General features: G+C 37.3%; 1 protein-coding gene and 1 long non-coding RNA gene across 2 annotated transcripts; one reads left to right on the top strand and one right to left on the bottom strand.

The window, feature by feature from the left end:
* The first annotated feature begins 5189 nt into the window (after positions 1–5189).
* On the top strand, positions 5190–8476 carry LOC131361122 (uncharacterized). Its single transcript, XR_009205963.1, has 5 exons — positions 5190–5205; positions 5378–5455; positions 5556–5633; positions 5757–7167; positions 8127–8476. It is a non-coding gene; the product is annotated as an uncharacterized LOC131361122 (long non-coding RNA).
* A 3129-nt stretch (positions 8477–11605) lies between these two features.
* On the bottom strand, positions 11606–14031 carry LOC131362078 (formin-like protein 2). Its single transcript, XM_058403821.1, has 3 exons — positions 13737–14031; positions 12557–13045; positions 11606–12261 (listed from the first exon to the last, which is right to left on the bottom strand). Exons 1-3 carry the CDS (start codon positions 13822–13824, stop codon positions 12092–12094), a joined length of 747 nt encoding a protein of 248 aa, XP_058259804.1. The 5' UTR covers positions 13825–14031; the 3' UTR covers positions 11606–12091.
* Positions 14032–14518: the final 487 nt, after the last annotated feature.

Genomic DNA, 14518 nt, shown 5'->3' with positions numbered 1-14518 from the left:
ATTACTGCATTCCACCAGATTTCACCTTGATGTCTATTAGGGATCATGAGAAACATTTCATTCGATTTAACTCCGTCCCCAATGATCACATAATTACATGCATCAGCGGACGATTATTCAGTTCAGTTGTGTCTATATCACACTCCAACAGTAGATATGATCACAATTAAGGTGTAGATCAGTAATAAACACGTCAGGAGCCACACATAAGTCTAATGAAAACCAAGATCAGCTGATTAAACAGATAGCATCAGTGGCTCCTGTTTGATTGGAATGAAAACCTGAATCTGTATTGGCCCTTTGTGGACAAGATTAGGCAACCCTGGTGTAAGTCTCCCCCCATTAATTAGTTTTGGTTACAAGCAGAGGTCACAGTCAATATTGGTGCAATTACAGCTTGATACGAACTCAATATACCAGGTTCTGGCTTGCCCCAGAGCACATATCAGAGAACATTCCTGAACAAGCATTATCACGTAGGCTGTAAAGCTATTAAAAGTAGTCTATGACAAAATACTGAAAAAGAATCAATAAGCTTTTAGGTTTTTGGTTGTTTTTATTATTTATTATTTGCAACGTTGAACAAGCCGGTTTGACCGTGATGAATGAGTAAATGTACTTTAGCTGTATCTGTAATTGCAGGCAGATGTGGTTCTACCAAGTATTGACCCTGTCAACGTCTCTGTTCAATTTACCTTGTGTCTAGATCTAGGAGAATTCTAAATGTAATTCTAATGTTGTTGTTTACTGAGCATACATGTAATTGTATGGTTGTTTAGGGAAGCGATAGAAATGATGCAACTAAGATACCTAACAATACACACAAATAGATTAATGTGAGCAACCTGGATCTTCTTTGTTCAAATACAGAAATGTTAAGTCCGGAAAGGCCTGAAGATTATGGATGTAAAATGGAGTACAATGCACATAATTCAAGGAAGGGTTACAAGATTCCTGCTGGAACATCTCGTTGTCCTGCCACCCCACCCCATTTTGCCGGAATTCCACAGACACTATACATTTAAAACACTGATGCTTGCCTACAAAGCCGACAACGGACCAGCACCCTGTAACGTCAGAGCTCTTATCACTCCCTGCACTGCACCCCGCTCCCTCAGATCCTCTAGCACTTCAAATTTTCATAAACATTTACATTTATTTACATTTACGACATTCTCCAGATGCCCTTATCCAGGGTGATGACCTAAAGTGTTTTCTCAATAAATAAAGTACTACTGATTCGCTATCTCAGACTAAGAATACCTTTTTTTTTTTTTTTTTTTTTTAATCAAACAAGTGTAAGTGCTTGACTGGTCCCAGCATCTCTCAGGGTACAATGGAGGTATGCATCAAGACTCTTCTCTGTTTCAGCACCTACGTGGTGGAATGGACTTCCCATCAAAGTCAGAACAGCCAAGCCACTGGCCATCTACAAACAACCAAAGTTTATATTTCAGGAAGACCTACATCTTCCTGAAATATTTAAACTAGCACTTATTTGTTTAAAATATTCTGCTGTTACCACCCAACAGAGTTAGACTCATGGTATCCGAAGCCTGTGTAGTCTGCACTTCTATATGTGGGTCTCGATAAGGGGCGTCTCCCAAACGCCATCAATATGAATATAACCTTTCACATTGGAACGACTGATGAGACTGTAATCCTGAACCTGAATACTCTGGAAAACCAAAAATGTGTATCCTATTTATGTTTCTGTTCCGCAAGCACAAACATGGCTAAGCTAACGACTTCACATCCAGAATAGAAGATTCATTGAAACAAAATGCAGATGATAAATACAGTTCCTATTTCCTAAGTGTGATATCACAACATGCTTAAGCAGGAAGTGTGGCGCAGAGAATTTGTCTCTCTTGAGCCTAAGTAATTGCAGGTAGGCTCTCATTCAACACGTTATTGAGAGCAAACATTGTAGATTGGAATCAGTATTTTTTTTTTATTGAAAACAGTAATGGCGAGTACTGATTTCCTGGAGGTAAATATAAATAGCTTCACATAACAATTGCTACTAAATGTACAGGATGTACATATACTATAATATAGATTTTTTTAAGATATCAGAGCAATGTTGAGGCTTCTGTTCATTCAAAGTTGTGATTAGAGAGATTGGTATCAAAGAGTTGTTTTCTATTTTACTTACATTATATATCTTTATAATGGCTTGTAATTTGAGTTAACTTATGTTATTTCCAAATACATCAGCCATAACGTACAAAATTTCTATTAATACTAATGGGATTAATGAACAGAATTTTTCAGAATATGTCAGTACTTTAAGCATTTTCAGTATATGACTGGTTGGAAGGTAATGTGTATTTACTAATTCCTGCTATGTTCATAATGCTCATAATTTAATAATGGCATCAGATTAGTATTAGATTAATACATGTCTGCATTTAGATGTGTACATTTCTTTCTTTCTTTCTTTCTTTCTAACAGTTACGTCTGCATGTGGAGGAGATACGTGTTGAGGTGAATTGGTTTAAATGCTGAGAAGTGATAAGGTCTCTCTTTCAAGTTATAATATGCTCATTTAAAACAAGAAGAGAGACGCAATACATCAACCATAATGTACCGAATTTTGATTAATACTAATTGGAATAATGTACAGAATTTTTCAGAATATCTCAGTACTTAGTATTAGTCTAATACATGTCTGTATTTGGTGTGTACATTTCTTTCTTTCTTTCTTTCTTTCTTTCTTTCTTTCTTTCTTTCTTTCTTTCTTTCTTTCTTTCTTTCTTTCTTTCTTTCTTTCTTTCTTTCTTTCTCATTTAAAACAAGAAGAGAGATGCCATGTATAAGGATTGTAGGACAAACCTATAGATTTTTATTTGTTTAGTTATATAGTAAGTTATGTATATGTACATGTATATAGGCATGTGGGGATAAACAGCATATTTATGTGTCATTTTCTAAATTGTGATAATTAAATGCTTTCTCTCTTCCCTTTATTTAATCTCTCTTCTCTCCCTCCTTCCTTCCCTTCCCTCCTCCTCCCTTTCTTCCACCCTACCTCCCATCCCTCCCACGAAACTTCCACTAAATTGTATTGAGCTTGATCTCTGGTCACAAATATCTGCAACACAATGCAGTTTGCAGAATGATGTAGGCTTCCTTTAAGTTCCTTTCCATCCACACCAATACTTTATTAATGCTCTTTCACATTCACAAGCTTAGCAAGTCTTTGATGGGCATGCATCATGGCAATGCATTGATCCAAATCATTCAACTGTTACACCCCAAAGAGTTAGGGTTTGACTGACATCTCAGAAAGGTGAGTTTTTTATCTCCCTAATTTTACATTGAACACATAGTAATGTGTTTTTTTTTCCCTGACAGATGATCAGACAGATGATCACAGCCAGTACCTGATAAATAAACAATATGACATTTTGGACAGATCTTTAGTCCCAAATATCTGAAACTCAGTGACCATGAAGTAACTGTTGCAGCAGTTGATGCAATGACAAGTGGACTCTTTCCTTTATCTTTCTTTACTCATTAAGTAAAACTTAAGTAATGAAGATTCATGTCAGTCAGTTTGCTTTATCAATTAGATTTTAAAAGAATACTACTTTTTAACCTCCTACAACCTGGCGTCCATATACGTGGACATCACATTTTTGGTTGTGTGCACCATAATACTTAATTCTTTGTAACTGGAACCTGTTGTACACAAAAGAAGTGGCTTCATGTTCAAAGATAATATCTGGTTATTATATTTATGGGTTCCTCCTAACCCCATAAAACCTACCTAAAATAGGTAGAAGAAATCTAAAATGCAAGCTTAGGTCTTAGGAGGTTAAAAATATTAATATTATATTATAATTTAGTATAACTTTATATTATGTGTAAAATTTGTAATGTAATATATTTGTAACAATTATTATTATGTACTGTAGATTGTTCAGAACATCCACACTATCTGTTTGTTTCCTCAGGTGCCACATGACCTCAGCGATGTGGAAGAGATAATTGAATTACTCCAGAATTTAAGTCTGGGAGAAGAAGAGATAGACATAGACGAAGACGCAGAGCAGATGGACGGAGACGAAGACGTAGAGCAGATGGACGTGAACGTATAAATATGATATATGATGGAAGAGGTAAACCTGCCCTATAATCTGATAAATATTTATTTTGATTTTATTTAAATAAACAGTCTATATCATCCTTACAGAAACATTTTTGCGGGTTTGGGCGCCTCCATAACGTACAGTGGATCCACGCAAGTCAAAATGGACAATGGACAGAACTGAACAAATAAGCTTTAAATCACATTACATTAGTTGAGATTTGCCTTTTGGCCTGTAATTGGACTGTTGGCCTAAGAAGCCTACCTAAGTGAGTACTCAGGGCTGAAACAGACGAGAGCCCACAGAAAGATCCTTCCTTTTTAGTAGGCAGGGGGTCATCTCCGGGGTGAAGATCCGATCACACTCGGCTGTTTCCTTAGCTTCCCCTGGTATCTGCTTAGGTCTAAATTCATTGTTAACCCTTAGAGGTCTGATGCCTTTTAAGGCCCTAGAGCAGTGGTTCCCAAATTTTTTGAAAGCATGGCACCCCTTTGTAGTGTTTTTTTTTCCACGGCACCCCAACTCAATTAAACTAAATGTACATGCGTACATACAAATAAAAAATTTAATCCGGATGAGCAAAAAACAAAGTCATGGAGCAACTTCCTTCTTCAAATACAGAAAGTGTAAGTCCTGAAAGGCCTGAAGATAATGGATAAAAAAGGAATACAATGCACTCCCACACCACCCCATTGCTACACTCCCTCTACTGGCTGGAAATATGTATCAAGACTGTCCTCTGTTTTAGCACCTGAGCAGTGCCATCAATGTCAGAACACCTGAGTCTCTGGCCGTCTTCCAATGACTGGTGAAGCTGTCATTCTCTTCCTGAAACACTTCAATGTTTTAGACTCATGGTATCCACCTTTAACATTGGGACTACAGATGAAATGAGATAAGATGTAATTCTAAACCACAATATTTGCTTTGGTTTTTGGAAGACAAAAAGTGTGTGTGTGTGTGTGTACGTTCTCAAACACAGATGAGGTTTTAACTTTCTGTTTCTTAGTTAGGTTTCGGATTACCAAGTAGGTTTCTGTTCCCAGATAGGTTTCTATTCTGCAAGCACCAACATCCAAATATTCCATCCAACAATTATCCTATAATAGTAAGAATATGTGAAATAACAAATAATAGAGATAACAGAATTTTATTTGTGTTTATGTTGAACTCAGTTTTGAAAGTTTCAATGAGAAAAAAAAATGCAGATGCAGCATGCATAACAGAATGCAGATGAACATGAGATAACATGTATAACAGTTTCTATTTCATCACAACAGTAAGCAGGACGTGCGGAGCAGAAACTTTTCTCTTACAGTCTCATTCGACACATTAGACAAAAGGAAATCAAGCCACAGGTAGGTACTATTAATTTAAAAAGAAGACTTTATATTTTATTTGTTTATTAAGAAACTGTTCAATGCTCAGATACAACATTCTTTATTTTCATTCTCGCAGTTTGTTTCCTACTGCCTGCTTTTCTTTTACAACCTTCTTCAAACAGCAATGGCAAGTGGGAGAGTGAATATCTCTGAGGTAATCTAATTATTAACAGCTTTGCATAACAGTAAATAAACACACACACACACACACACACATATATATATATATATATATATTCGTTTGTTCCTTATTTTCTGTGCTATATATTGTTTTCAGCTCATCAGGCATCTGCAACAATTAAGTCTGGATGTAGAGGAGATGCATGTGGAGGTAAACTGTTCTTTCATTCTCTGTCGTAAATTTTAATACACTCATTTAAAACAGGAAGAGAGGAGCCATGTATTATTAAACTGTAGCTGTGTTATATTTATTTTTATTTTTAGATATTTCAGCTATACTAAAATGTCATATATCAATAATATATAGTGTATTATTTCATTAGTATATTGTTTAGATATGTAGATGGAACATTTTTTGTTAAATAGGCTTAGTGTTTAGCCACAGCCACCTTACATATCAAGTTTATACATCCAGCTATATTAATATGCATATATTTGGTATGTAAAATGGCTGTGGCTAAACACTAAGCCTATTTAATATGCTATATTACACATTTCTGTATGTAGATAGGTGTAAAGGCATGTGGAAGTAAATTGCAGTAAATTTACTATTTGTAAATAAGTAAATTTTATTTGTTGTTTTCTAACTTGTGAGAATTAAATGCCTGAAGTTTTAACCATCTCTCTCTCTCTCTCTCCCTCACTCTCTCTCTCTCTCCCTCTCTCTCTCTCACTCCCTCTCTCTCACACACATTCTGAGTGTCCTCTCTCTTCCTCTTTTCCCTCTTCCCTTTTCTTTAATCTCTTTTCCCTACATCCTCCTCTCTCTTCTACACCCCCCCCCACCCCATCCCACCCCACCCCCCACCCCACCCCCCCACGACAAAATCCACTGAACTGTTCTGAGCATGATCTCTGTCACAAATATCTGAAATTCAATGACAAACAAGTCACTCTTGCAGCATATGTGGTTGACTGAAGTGGGCTCCCTTTAATTTCCCCCTTTTCCATCCACACCAGTACTCTACTCTCACTCTTTTACTCCTTCCTTGGAGAATTCACAGATATGTGAAAGAGCCTAAAACAAGATCAAGCCTTTGATGGACCAGCACCATGATGAGATAACACTCAACGATGACTAAGTGGACTCTTTCCTTTATCTTTCTTTACTCATTTAGTTAAACTTAAGTTAATGAATAGTCATGTAGTCAGTAGATTTACAATACGACTTTCTTTTTTTTTTAAATCTATGAATATTATATTATAATTTTATACACATTTTTAAAAATAAAAATTATAATATAATATCATATTTTTTTAAAAAAATTATTATTATGTAGATTGGTCAGAACACCCACATTATCTGTTTGTTTACTTAGGTGCCACATGACCTTAGTGACTTTAGTGGGATCAGTGAATTCCTCCAGAAATTAAGTCTGGGAGAAGAAGAGATGGATGTGGGTGTGGATGTGGACATAGAGCAGATGGATTTGGATGAGGTTGTAGAGCAGATGGATGTGGATGATGTGGTAGAGAAGATGGATGTGGATGTGAATATGATGGAAGAGGTAAACATGGCCTATAATCTGATAAATATTCATTTCAATAGCTTAAAAATGAATGGGGTATATCATTCTTACAGAAACGTTTTGTGGCATTTTTATTTGGAGGGCACAGGTCCCATTTCAACACTAAAATATACGTTCATACCTGCTCATTTCTGCAGTTGAGGTGAATGAGCTCCAACAGCAGAGAACCACACTGGGTTCTACTCAGCCAAGATTGGTCTCAGATTCCTGTTTTTGGCTGACATGTGGTACCCAGTGGGGTTTTCTGCTGTTGGAGCTCATTCACCTCAAGTTTTGACGTGTTGTGCATTCTGAGCACTGAGAACACTTTTCCTGTGTATGTATTCCCTTTTCTGTTCACCCCAGGTGTAAGGGGTTATTATATGACTTACTATATCCTTCCTTGCAGCTTGAACCAGTCTTGGCATTTAAGACCATTTATTTTTTCATAACGGAGCAGTTACCAGAGCTGTAAAACTCATAGTATGAAATGCTATGGTACTGTTTTGGTTCTAAAAACAATAATCTGATAACTGAAAACAACTGATTCTGCTACAATACGGTAGAGTTCAATGGATATGTGACCAGAATCTGCAGTAGATCTAACATTAATTCGTAATGATGATGATGTGGAGAAGATCTGTTTTAAAAGTAATCACTTTGCTAGCCTATTAAATTACTTTTCAGTTTAAACTATAAATTATTTTTCTTTCCTGTCTTGTGATTTCTGATGTGATTTCTGACTGTTTTCCCAATTTATATCAGTTGTTGCCCTTTAAGGCAATGCATCAATCCAAATCATTTAGTTGTTAAACTCCAAATAGTTTAACTGACATCCCAAAAAGGTGTGTCTTTGTCTCCCAAATAAAACACAATACCCATCATAGCAATAACAGAAAAAAGGAAATACACAACTTTCACACTGAACACACAGTAAAGTGTTTTTTTCTTCCTGACAGATGATCAGACGGATGATCAGATGGATGATCAGACTGATGATCACAGCCAGGACCTGATGAATGAACAATGTGGAGATATCTGAAACAGCAAAGCTCCATTTTCAGAAGATGTATATATTTGGCACATGTTGGACTTTTGTATATATCTGATTCCTTCTTTAGTCGTCTTTAGTTATCTTTTTTACTCTGGTACACTTTTGGAGCTGTACTATACACAAATATAACCTCTGTCTTGAATGCCAATTCCTGTAAATATGTATATTTTATATTTTTTTATTATTTAATCAATATGTTATTAAATTAAACAAAGTTTAAGTCCTCCGAAGTGGGGGGGTGGATGGTATGGGTTTTAAAAAAAAAAAAATAAAAAAAAAAAGAAAGAAAGAAAAGAAGAGAATAAACCTAATAAAATCAATGTGGCTGAAAGTTTCTCTGTCATTGTAACTTTTCTGGATACATTTAAGTAATTTCCTGTCACATTTCATCAGAAGGTTAACACAGTCTGAAATACCGTAGCCTAAGAAAACCCCGACCACACACCCGTGGCCTTACCTGCAGGATTTCTTTCAAATTTTTTGAGCAGAAGAAAGTCTTTCATATTCAGATACCTGCTCTGTCCACCTCAGGAACATACGATTTCTTCTTATGAGAATTCAACATCATATTTGTGAAAACATGTAGAGGTGAGCACATCCTGGGATAATCAAGTAAATCATCAGGGCCATTTACTTTAATATGAAATCTAACATTGGCATGTAATCTCGCAACAATGAATGATTTTATTGTGCATGTGAAAAATCTATCATTATATTAAATACGTTGTTTATAGTTAGTTACGCTTTAGTTAGCTAAGTAAGCTAACAATCAGTAACTCTTGAGCAGCATTCTCTTTTAACGTTACTGATGTTATACCGCAACCCAATAGCTCGACTTTTATTGTGGACTTAAGCCCATGTTTCTTGAGTGATATCAACTTATGGAAAAAGCAATGTGAAGTCTAGAATTTTAATGGCATTTGTGAAAGAACAATGGCTTCCAGTAAATAAGGAAAAGGAAAATGAATGTGAGAAAATAACCCCTTGCCATGAATTACTCATTCAAATGAATTACTCATATTTTAAAATTACACTATATTGCAAAAGGTTTTGGGACACCCTTCCAAATCATTGAATTCAGGTGTTGTTTTTCAGGAGCTGGGCTTGGCCCCTTAGTTCCAGTGAAAGGAACATTTTGGACAATTTCATGCTCCTATCTTTGGGGGAACAATATGGGGATGGTTCCTTCCCGTTCCAACACGACAGCACACAAAGTGCACAAAGCAAGGTCCGTAAAGACATGGATGAGCGAGTTTGGTGCGGAGGAACGTGACTGGCCTGCACTGGGACGAATTAGAGCGGAGCCTGTGACCCAGACCTTTTCGTCGAACATCAGTGCCGGACCTCACAAATGCGCACCTTGAGGAATGGTCAGAAATTCCCATAAACACAAGGCTAAAAAGCCTTCCCAGAATAGTTGAAGCTGTTATAGCTGAAAGGGCAGGCCAACACTGTATTATATTCGTGTGCATGTAAAGGCAGACATCCCAGTTTTGGCCTGGCTCGCAGTCTCCTGTAAAAACAATATTTCCTCACAATATGTACAGATGCCTTTACAGACTGTGCCTGCTGGTGCCTCTGTCCTAAAAAGAACTATAAATCTATCAACTGGAATCATGTAAGACTAACTAAAGACTAATAAAACACTCAATCAGTACTTCAACACTTCAAATGGGTTATACTGTATGTAAAACCAGAAGAATGGAAGCTGAAAATTGCAATCTGAGGAAAAACAGAGGTCACACGTACTTGAATATCTTTGAGATATGTCTCTCAGGATATCTGTGGTCACGATTTATATTAATGTCTGAATGCTGAGTTAACTGTACACAGAAGTTCCATCACTTCATGTATTTTCATCTTCACCCTGGAATCATTCAATAAACATAAAATCTTACAACTATCCCCTTCCACATTCAAGTATTTACAGTGGTCACTGATGGAACTGAAATACATGAACAGAAAAAGTGAAAAAGTTCAGTGTCAAAGAATAAATGCCTTATAGATTAAACTTGACTTTCACAGGACTGGAGCACTGTTATTAGCTCATCTTGTGATCTGTGTCATACTGTAAAAAAACTATTGACTTTGACTCATCTTACACCAATACATTGCTGTAGTTTCTATGCAACAAACAGCCAAAGCAGGGACTGCAAAACCTAAGGTATGGCTCTTCATACATGTGTATAGTACTATAAAATCTTTTAAAACAACCTACTAAATATCAGCAGGTAAAAGTCAACAGCATTTTTTTTCAACAGATGTAGGGATTTTAAAAAGTGTCACACTTAATGTTTTGTATTTAATGAATGACTAGGAATCACGTGCGAGTCGTTATTTTATTTCATTTGAGGGATTTTTAGAAATGTCAGAGGTACTTTATATCAGCTTTGTTTGGAGATCATTTTCTCTCATCAGGTTTATAAAGCTAAAAAATAGCATTTGAACTCCTCACCTTGGCCCCATCCTAAGACACTCTGATGTTCTTCATCATGGACACCTCCGCAACAGGACCAGGGGCCATCCTCTATGGATTTTGGAGAAAACTTCCACCCAGTGGCATTTTTCTAAAGAAAGTTGTCCACTGCCAACAACATTCTTCTTCTCCAGGCTCACCTTTTTGTATTTGATTGTGTATTGTGACACTATTATGGTGACACTTTTACACACACGGGCTACTCTCTCTCTGCCTTTAACACACCCCTGCCTTGACAACTATATTTAATGCCACTTTAGCAAGTTGGTTTTTTTGAAATGATTGTTTATGAGAAGAAAATACTTTTACAGGTTTTTGTCAGTATTTCACAGTGAAATGTCTGTAGCTCTAGAAAAATGCCGATATAGAATTAAGCAATATTGTTCTTTAACAGTACAGGTTATTATACCATAAATGAAGGAAACTTTCTTACAATGTATAAACAGAAAGGAATCAAAACCCTCCTGTCTCTCTCTGATAGCTTTTCCTCCATATTCAGAGTGGATGTTTCTTCCTCACACTGCATTAGTTTATGGGTCTCATCAGTAAACTCAGTAAAGTCGCTTGTGAGATCGAAGTTAAACACGTAATAGTAAAATTCCACCTTAAGATTAACCCATTATCAGTTTATGAGGCATTACGGCAACAGCAGATTATTAATTATACAGATTTAACATGTTCAGACTGTTGGCAGGAATGTATTTGCTAATGGGAGAAAGGTTTATTTCTACATTGTAATTATATGTGAAAGCAATGAGAAATGCTTATAGTGTGTTATAAGAGACACTTGACACATGAGTGTTGAAGAAAAATAAAGAACTTTTATTGCTTATTAATGAGAGCAAACATGAACTTATTACAAACTACATTTATTTTTTTATATTTAAGATATATTTTTAAACAGGGGTTAGGGGCATTTGGGGGTGGGAGTGCACTACTTCTGTACAACTTAATCTTAAAATCCTAAATCTTAAATACTTAATATATACATATTTACAACAGCATAAATATTTGCAGCAATATGCATAACCTACACATATATGAACAGAAAACTGGTTAATTATAAGTTCTATAATAAATACTAATTCATATTTCCTAAATATACAACATACTAAAGTAACAAGCCTATACATTAAACACTAACCAGACAATTATAAACTAACATAATTGCGATAACTACTACTATTATCTTACCAAAATTCAGTCCGTCATGAAAATGGTTTAACGCTACTACTGCTGGAGTCTGGAAGTGAAATTCACTACAAATTTAGACTAAGAAAAGTAAGAAAAATAAAACCAGACTAAAGCTAAAGACTAGAGGTCAAATACTTACCCCAGATACCTACCACTGATACTTACCACATGATGAGTACGGGGTGATCTTTGGGGTTTGCTCAAAGATCACTGCTTAGTGCAGGAATCACTTCAACTGGTAATTGGAGGGGCCTTGTGACTACCTGCATCTCCCACTCAGGTTCCACACGCTGTCGTCTACTAGAAGGGAAGAATTCATCGTCTTCCTCTTCCTCCCTCCACCTCTTCCCCTGGTCTAGAACAGGATATGCTGGAACGTAGCAAACGTAATGAGAAACATCTGCACAACTCATAAAAGGAAGCAGAAACCGTTAGTTTAATAGTACAGCAGAAAAACATCACTCAGTATGTAATCTTCCTATAACAGTACATACATTCTCTGTATTTACATTTTAGCTGAAAATGTAGACAGTCACATTACCCATTTATATCACTGCAAACTCACCCCCCCACCAAAATAAAAAACCCACCACCCTTCAACCAAACCATATTCATGTCTATTAAGGGTTCATTTTTACTTCCTTTATTACTCTGATGGTTCTTACCAGAAGGGACTACTCGACTGTCTTCCTCCTCATCCCTTCTACTTATTCTCTGGCGCCAAACATGGAAGGTCACGGACGCTGGAACGAAAGGCTGACCAGACTGCATGTCGTGCAACACAACAATGGGAAGGGGTGGGATGGCGTAGGATGGCGTGGGACGTACTATAGGGATTGGGGTCCTTAAAGGGGATGGGTTTCTAATAGGTGGGGATGGGTTTCTAATAGGTGGGGATGGGTTTCTAATAGGTGGGGATGGGCTCCTTGCTGGTGATAGGTCCCATACAGGTAACAGGACCCTCATGGGTGGGGATGGGCTCCATGCAGGTGGGGATGGGCTCCTAACAGGGGATGAGCTCCTCACAGTGACCTCATTCTCATCACCTCCATCTTGCACATCCTGCTGCAGAATAAACACAATTTCCTCATCCTCAGAGTCACTCTGCTCGCTGTAGTTGAGCTCGTCTTGACGTGTTTGTTCCCCTAGTCTCCCTGTGTCAAAAGACAAATGAGAAACAGCTGCACAACTCACAATAGGAAGCACAAACCTTTAGTTTAATAGTACAGCAGAAAAACAATCACTCAGTATGTACACAAGTTATATTACAGTAATCCTCCTATAACTCTACATACATTCTCTCCATTTACGTTTTAGCTGCAAATCTACACAGTCACATGACCAACTTCTCTCACTGCTAACTCACCCGCGACAAAAACTTTCAGATTAAACTAGATTAATGTCTATTAAGGGTTAGTTTTTTTTACTTTATCAGTGTTTACTCCGAGGTTTCTCATCACTTTTGTGGACTCGGAACACTGGGAAACAATTATTTAGCCACAGTAGCTATGCTAACTAGCCGCCTAGCTAATCTTCGCTAATATTTCTCCTCCTCCAGCTCGACTTCAGTAAACCTGCTAATTTTGCCAGTTATTTGGCTTAAAAAAGGTCCAACTTTATCCATTTTAGACCACTTTATACCCACAAACCTTAGGATAATCATCATGTCAACAAAACGATTAGCCAAATAACAACGAACAGATCGCTTTTTTCCCCCAAAACTGTCGAACCATACAAAACGATATTCCTAATGGCGTTTCCGCCTGTTTAGTGCTGTTTTTAACACAGTTTTGCTCACTAAAGCACTTGTTACTTTACGGAAAAGGTAAAAAGTCAGTAACTCACCGGTCCAGGGGTCGTATAGTCCGGTCCATCCGGGCTGAGGGTCCGCGTCCTCCTGCCGCTGTAGCGCGTCTTCTCCTCTGAAGTTCATCCTCCCTGGTGGTGCAGAGTCGATGAAGGAATCCAATCGCCAAAGTGTTGCAGGAATGAAAGAGATATACAGTCGTGCTGTAGCAGGAATCAGAAACTAGTCTTCAAGTCTTGCGACCTTCAACTTCAACTCCAACTCCAAACACTTTTCAAAACACGCGTAGGGTTTTATGCAGTTTAGGGGCGGGATAAAAGTCCCCATTGGTCCACTGCTTCTCAACCTACTCTCCAATCAGTCAATCAGTAAAGTGACGTCCCTGACGCGCGACTCTGTCGGTTAGTGTTTGAACCTGTCTTAAGCAAGTGAGAAGATGGGCGATTACACACCGCGACATGTAATCGATAGCAATGTATACGTTAGTTAGATGCCTTAATTGTCCAAGGAATCAGGTGTAATATGTCTAAAATGCTTCTGACATGTTCCAGTTTGTGTAGGTGTGGATGACATTGCTTTCTTCCTAGAGGAGCAGAGTACTGGGGTTGTGCTTACAGAGACTGAGTAGATGCTGTGACCACAGGCACAGTTTAGGACACACACTGACCCAAACTCCACATCCTGAGACTTTGGATGAGACCTGTATTTATTAGTTATAAACTATGTGCAGCAAATTGTGGAATAAATGTGTTTTAATTACCTTCATAACATCACTTTGCAATGCATTTAACCCTAAATCCTTCTGCACCTTTTATGGTGG

This window comes from Hemibagrus wyckioides, linkage group LG11, assembly GCF_019097595.1.
Source record: "Hemibagrus wyckioides isolate EC202008001 linkage group LG11, SWU_Hwy_1.0, whole genome shotgun sequence".
Taxonomy (NCBI): domain Eukaryota; kingdom Metazoa; phylum Chordata; class Actinopteri; order Siluriformes; family Bagridae; genus Hemibagrus; species Hemibagrus wyckioides.
The sequence above is the reverse complement of the archived record's forward strand: the minus strand, read 5'-3'. Positions and strand labels throughout refer to the sequence as shown.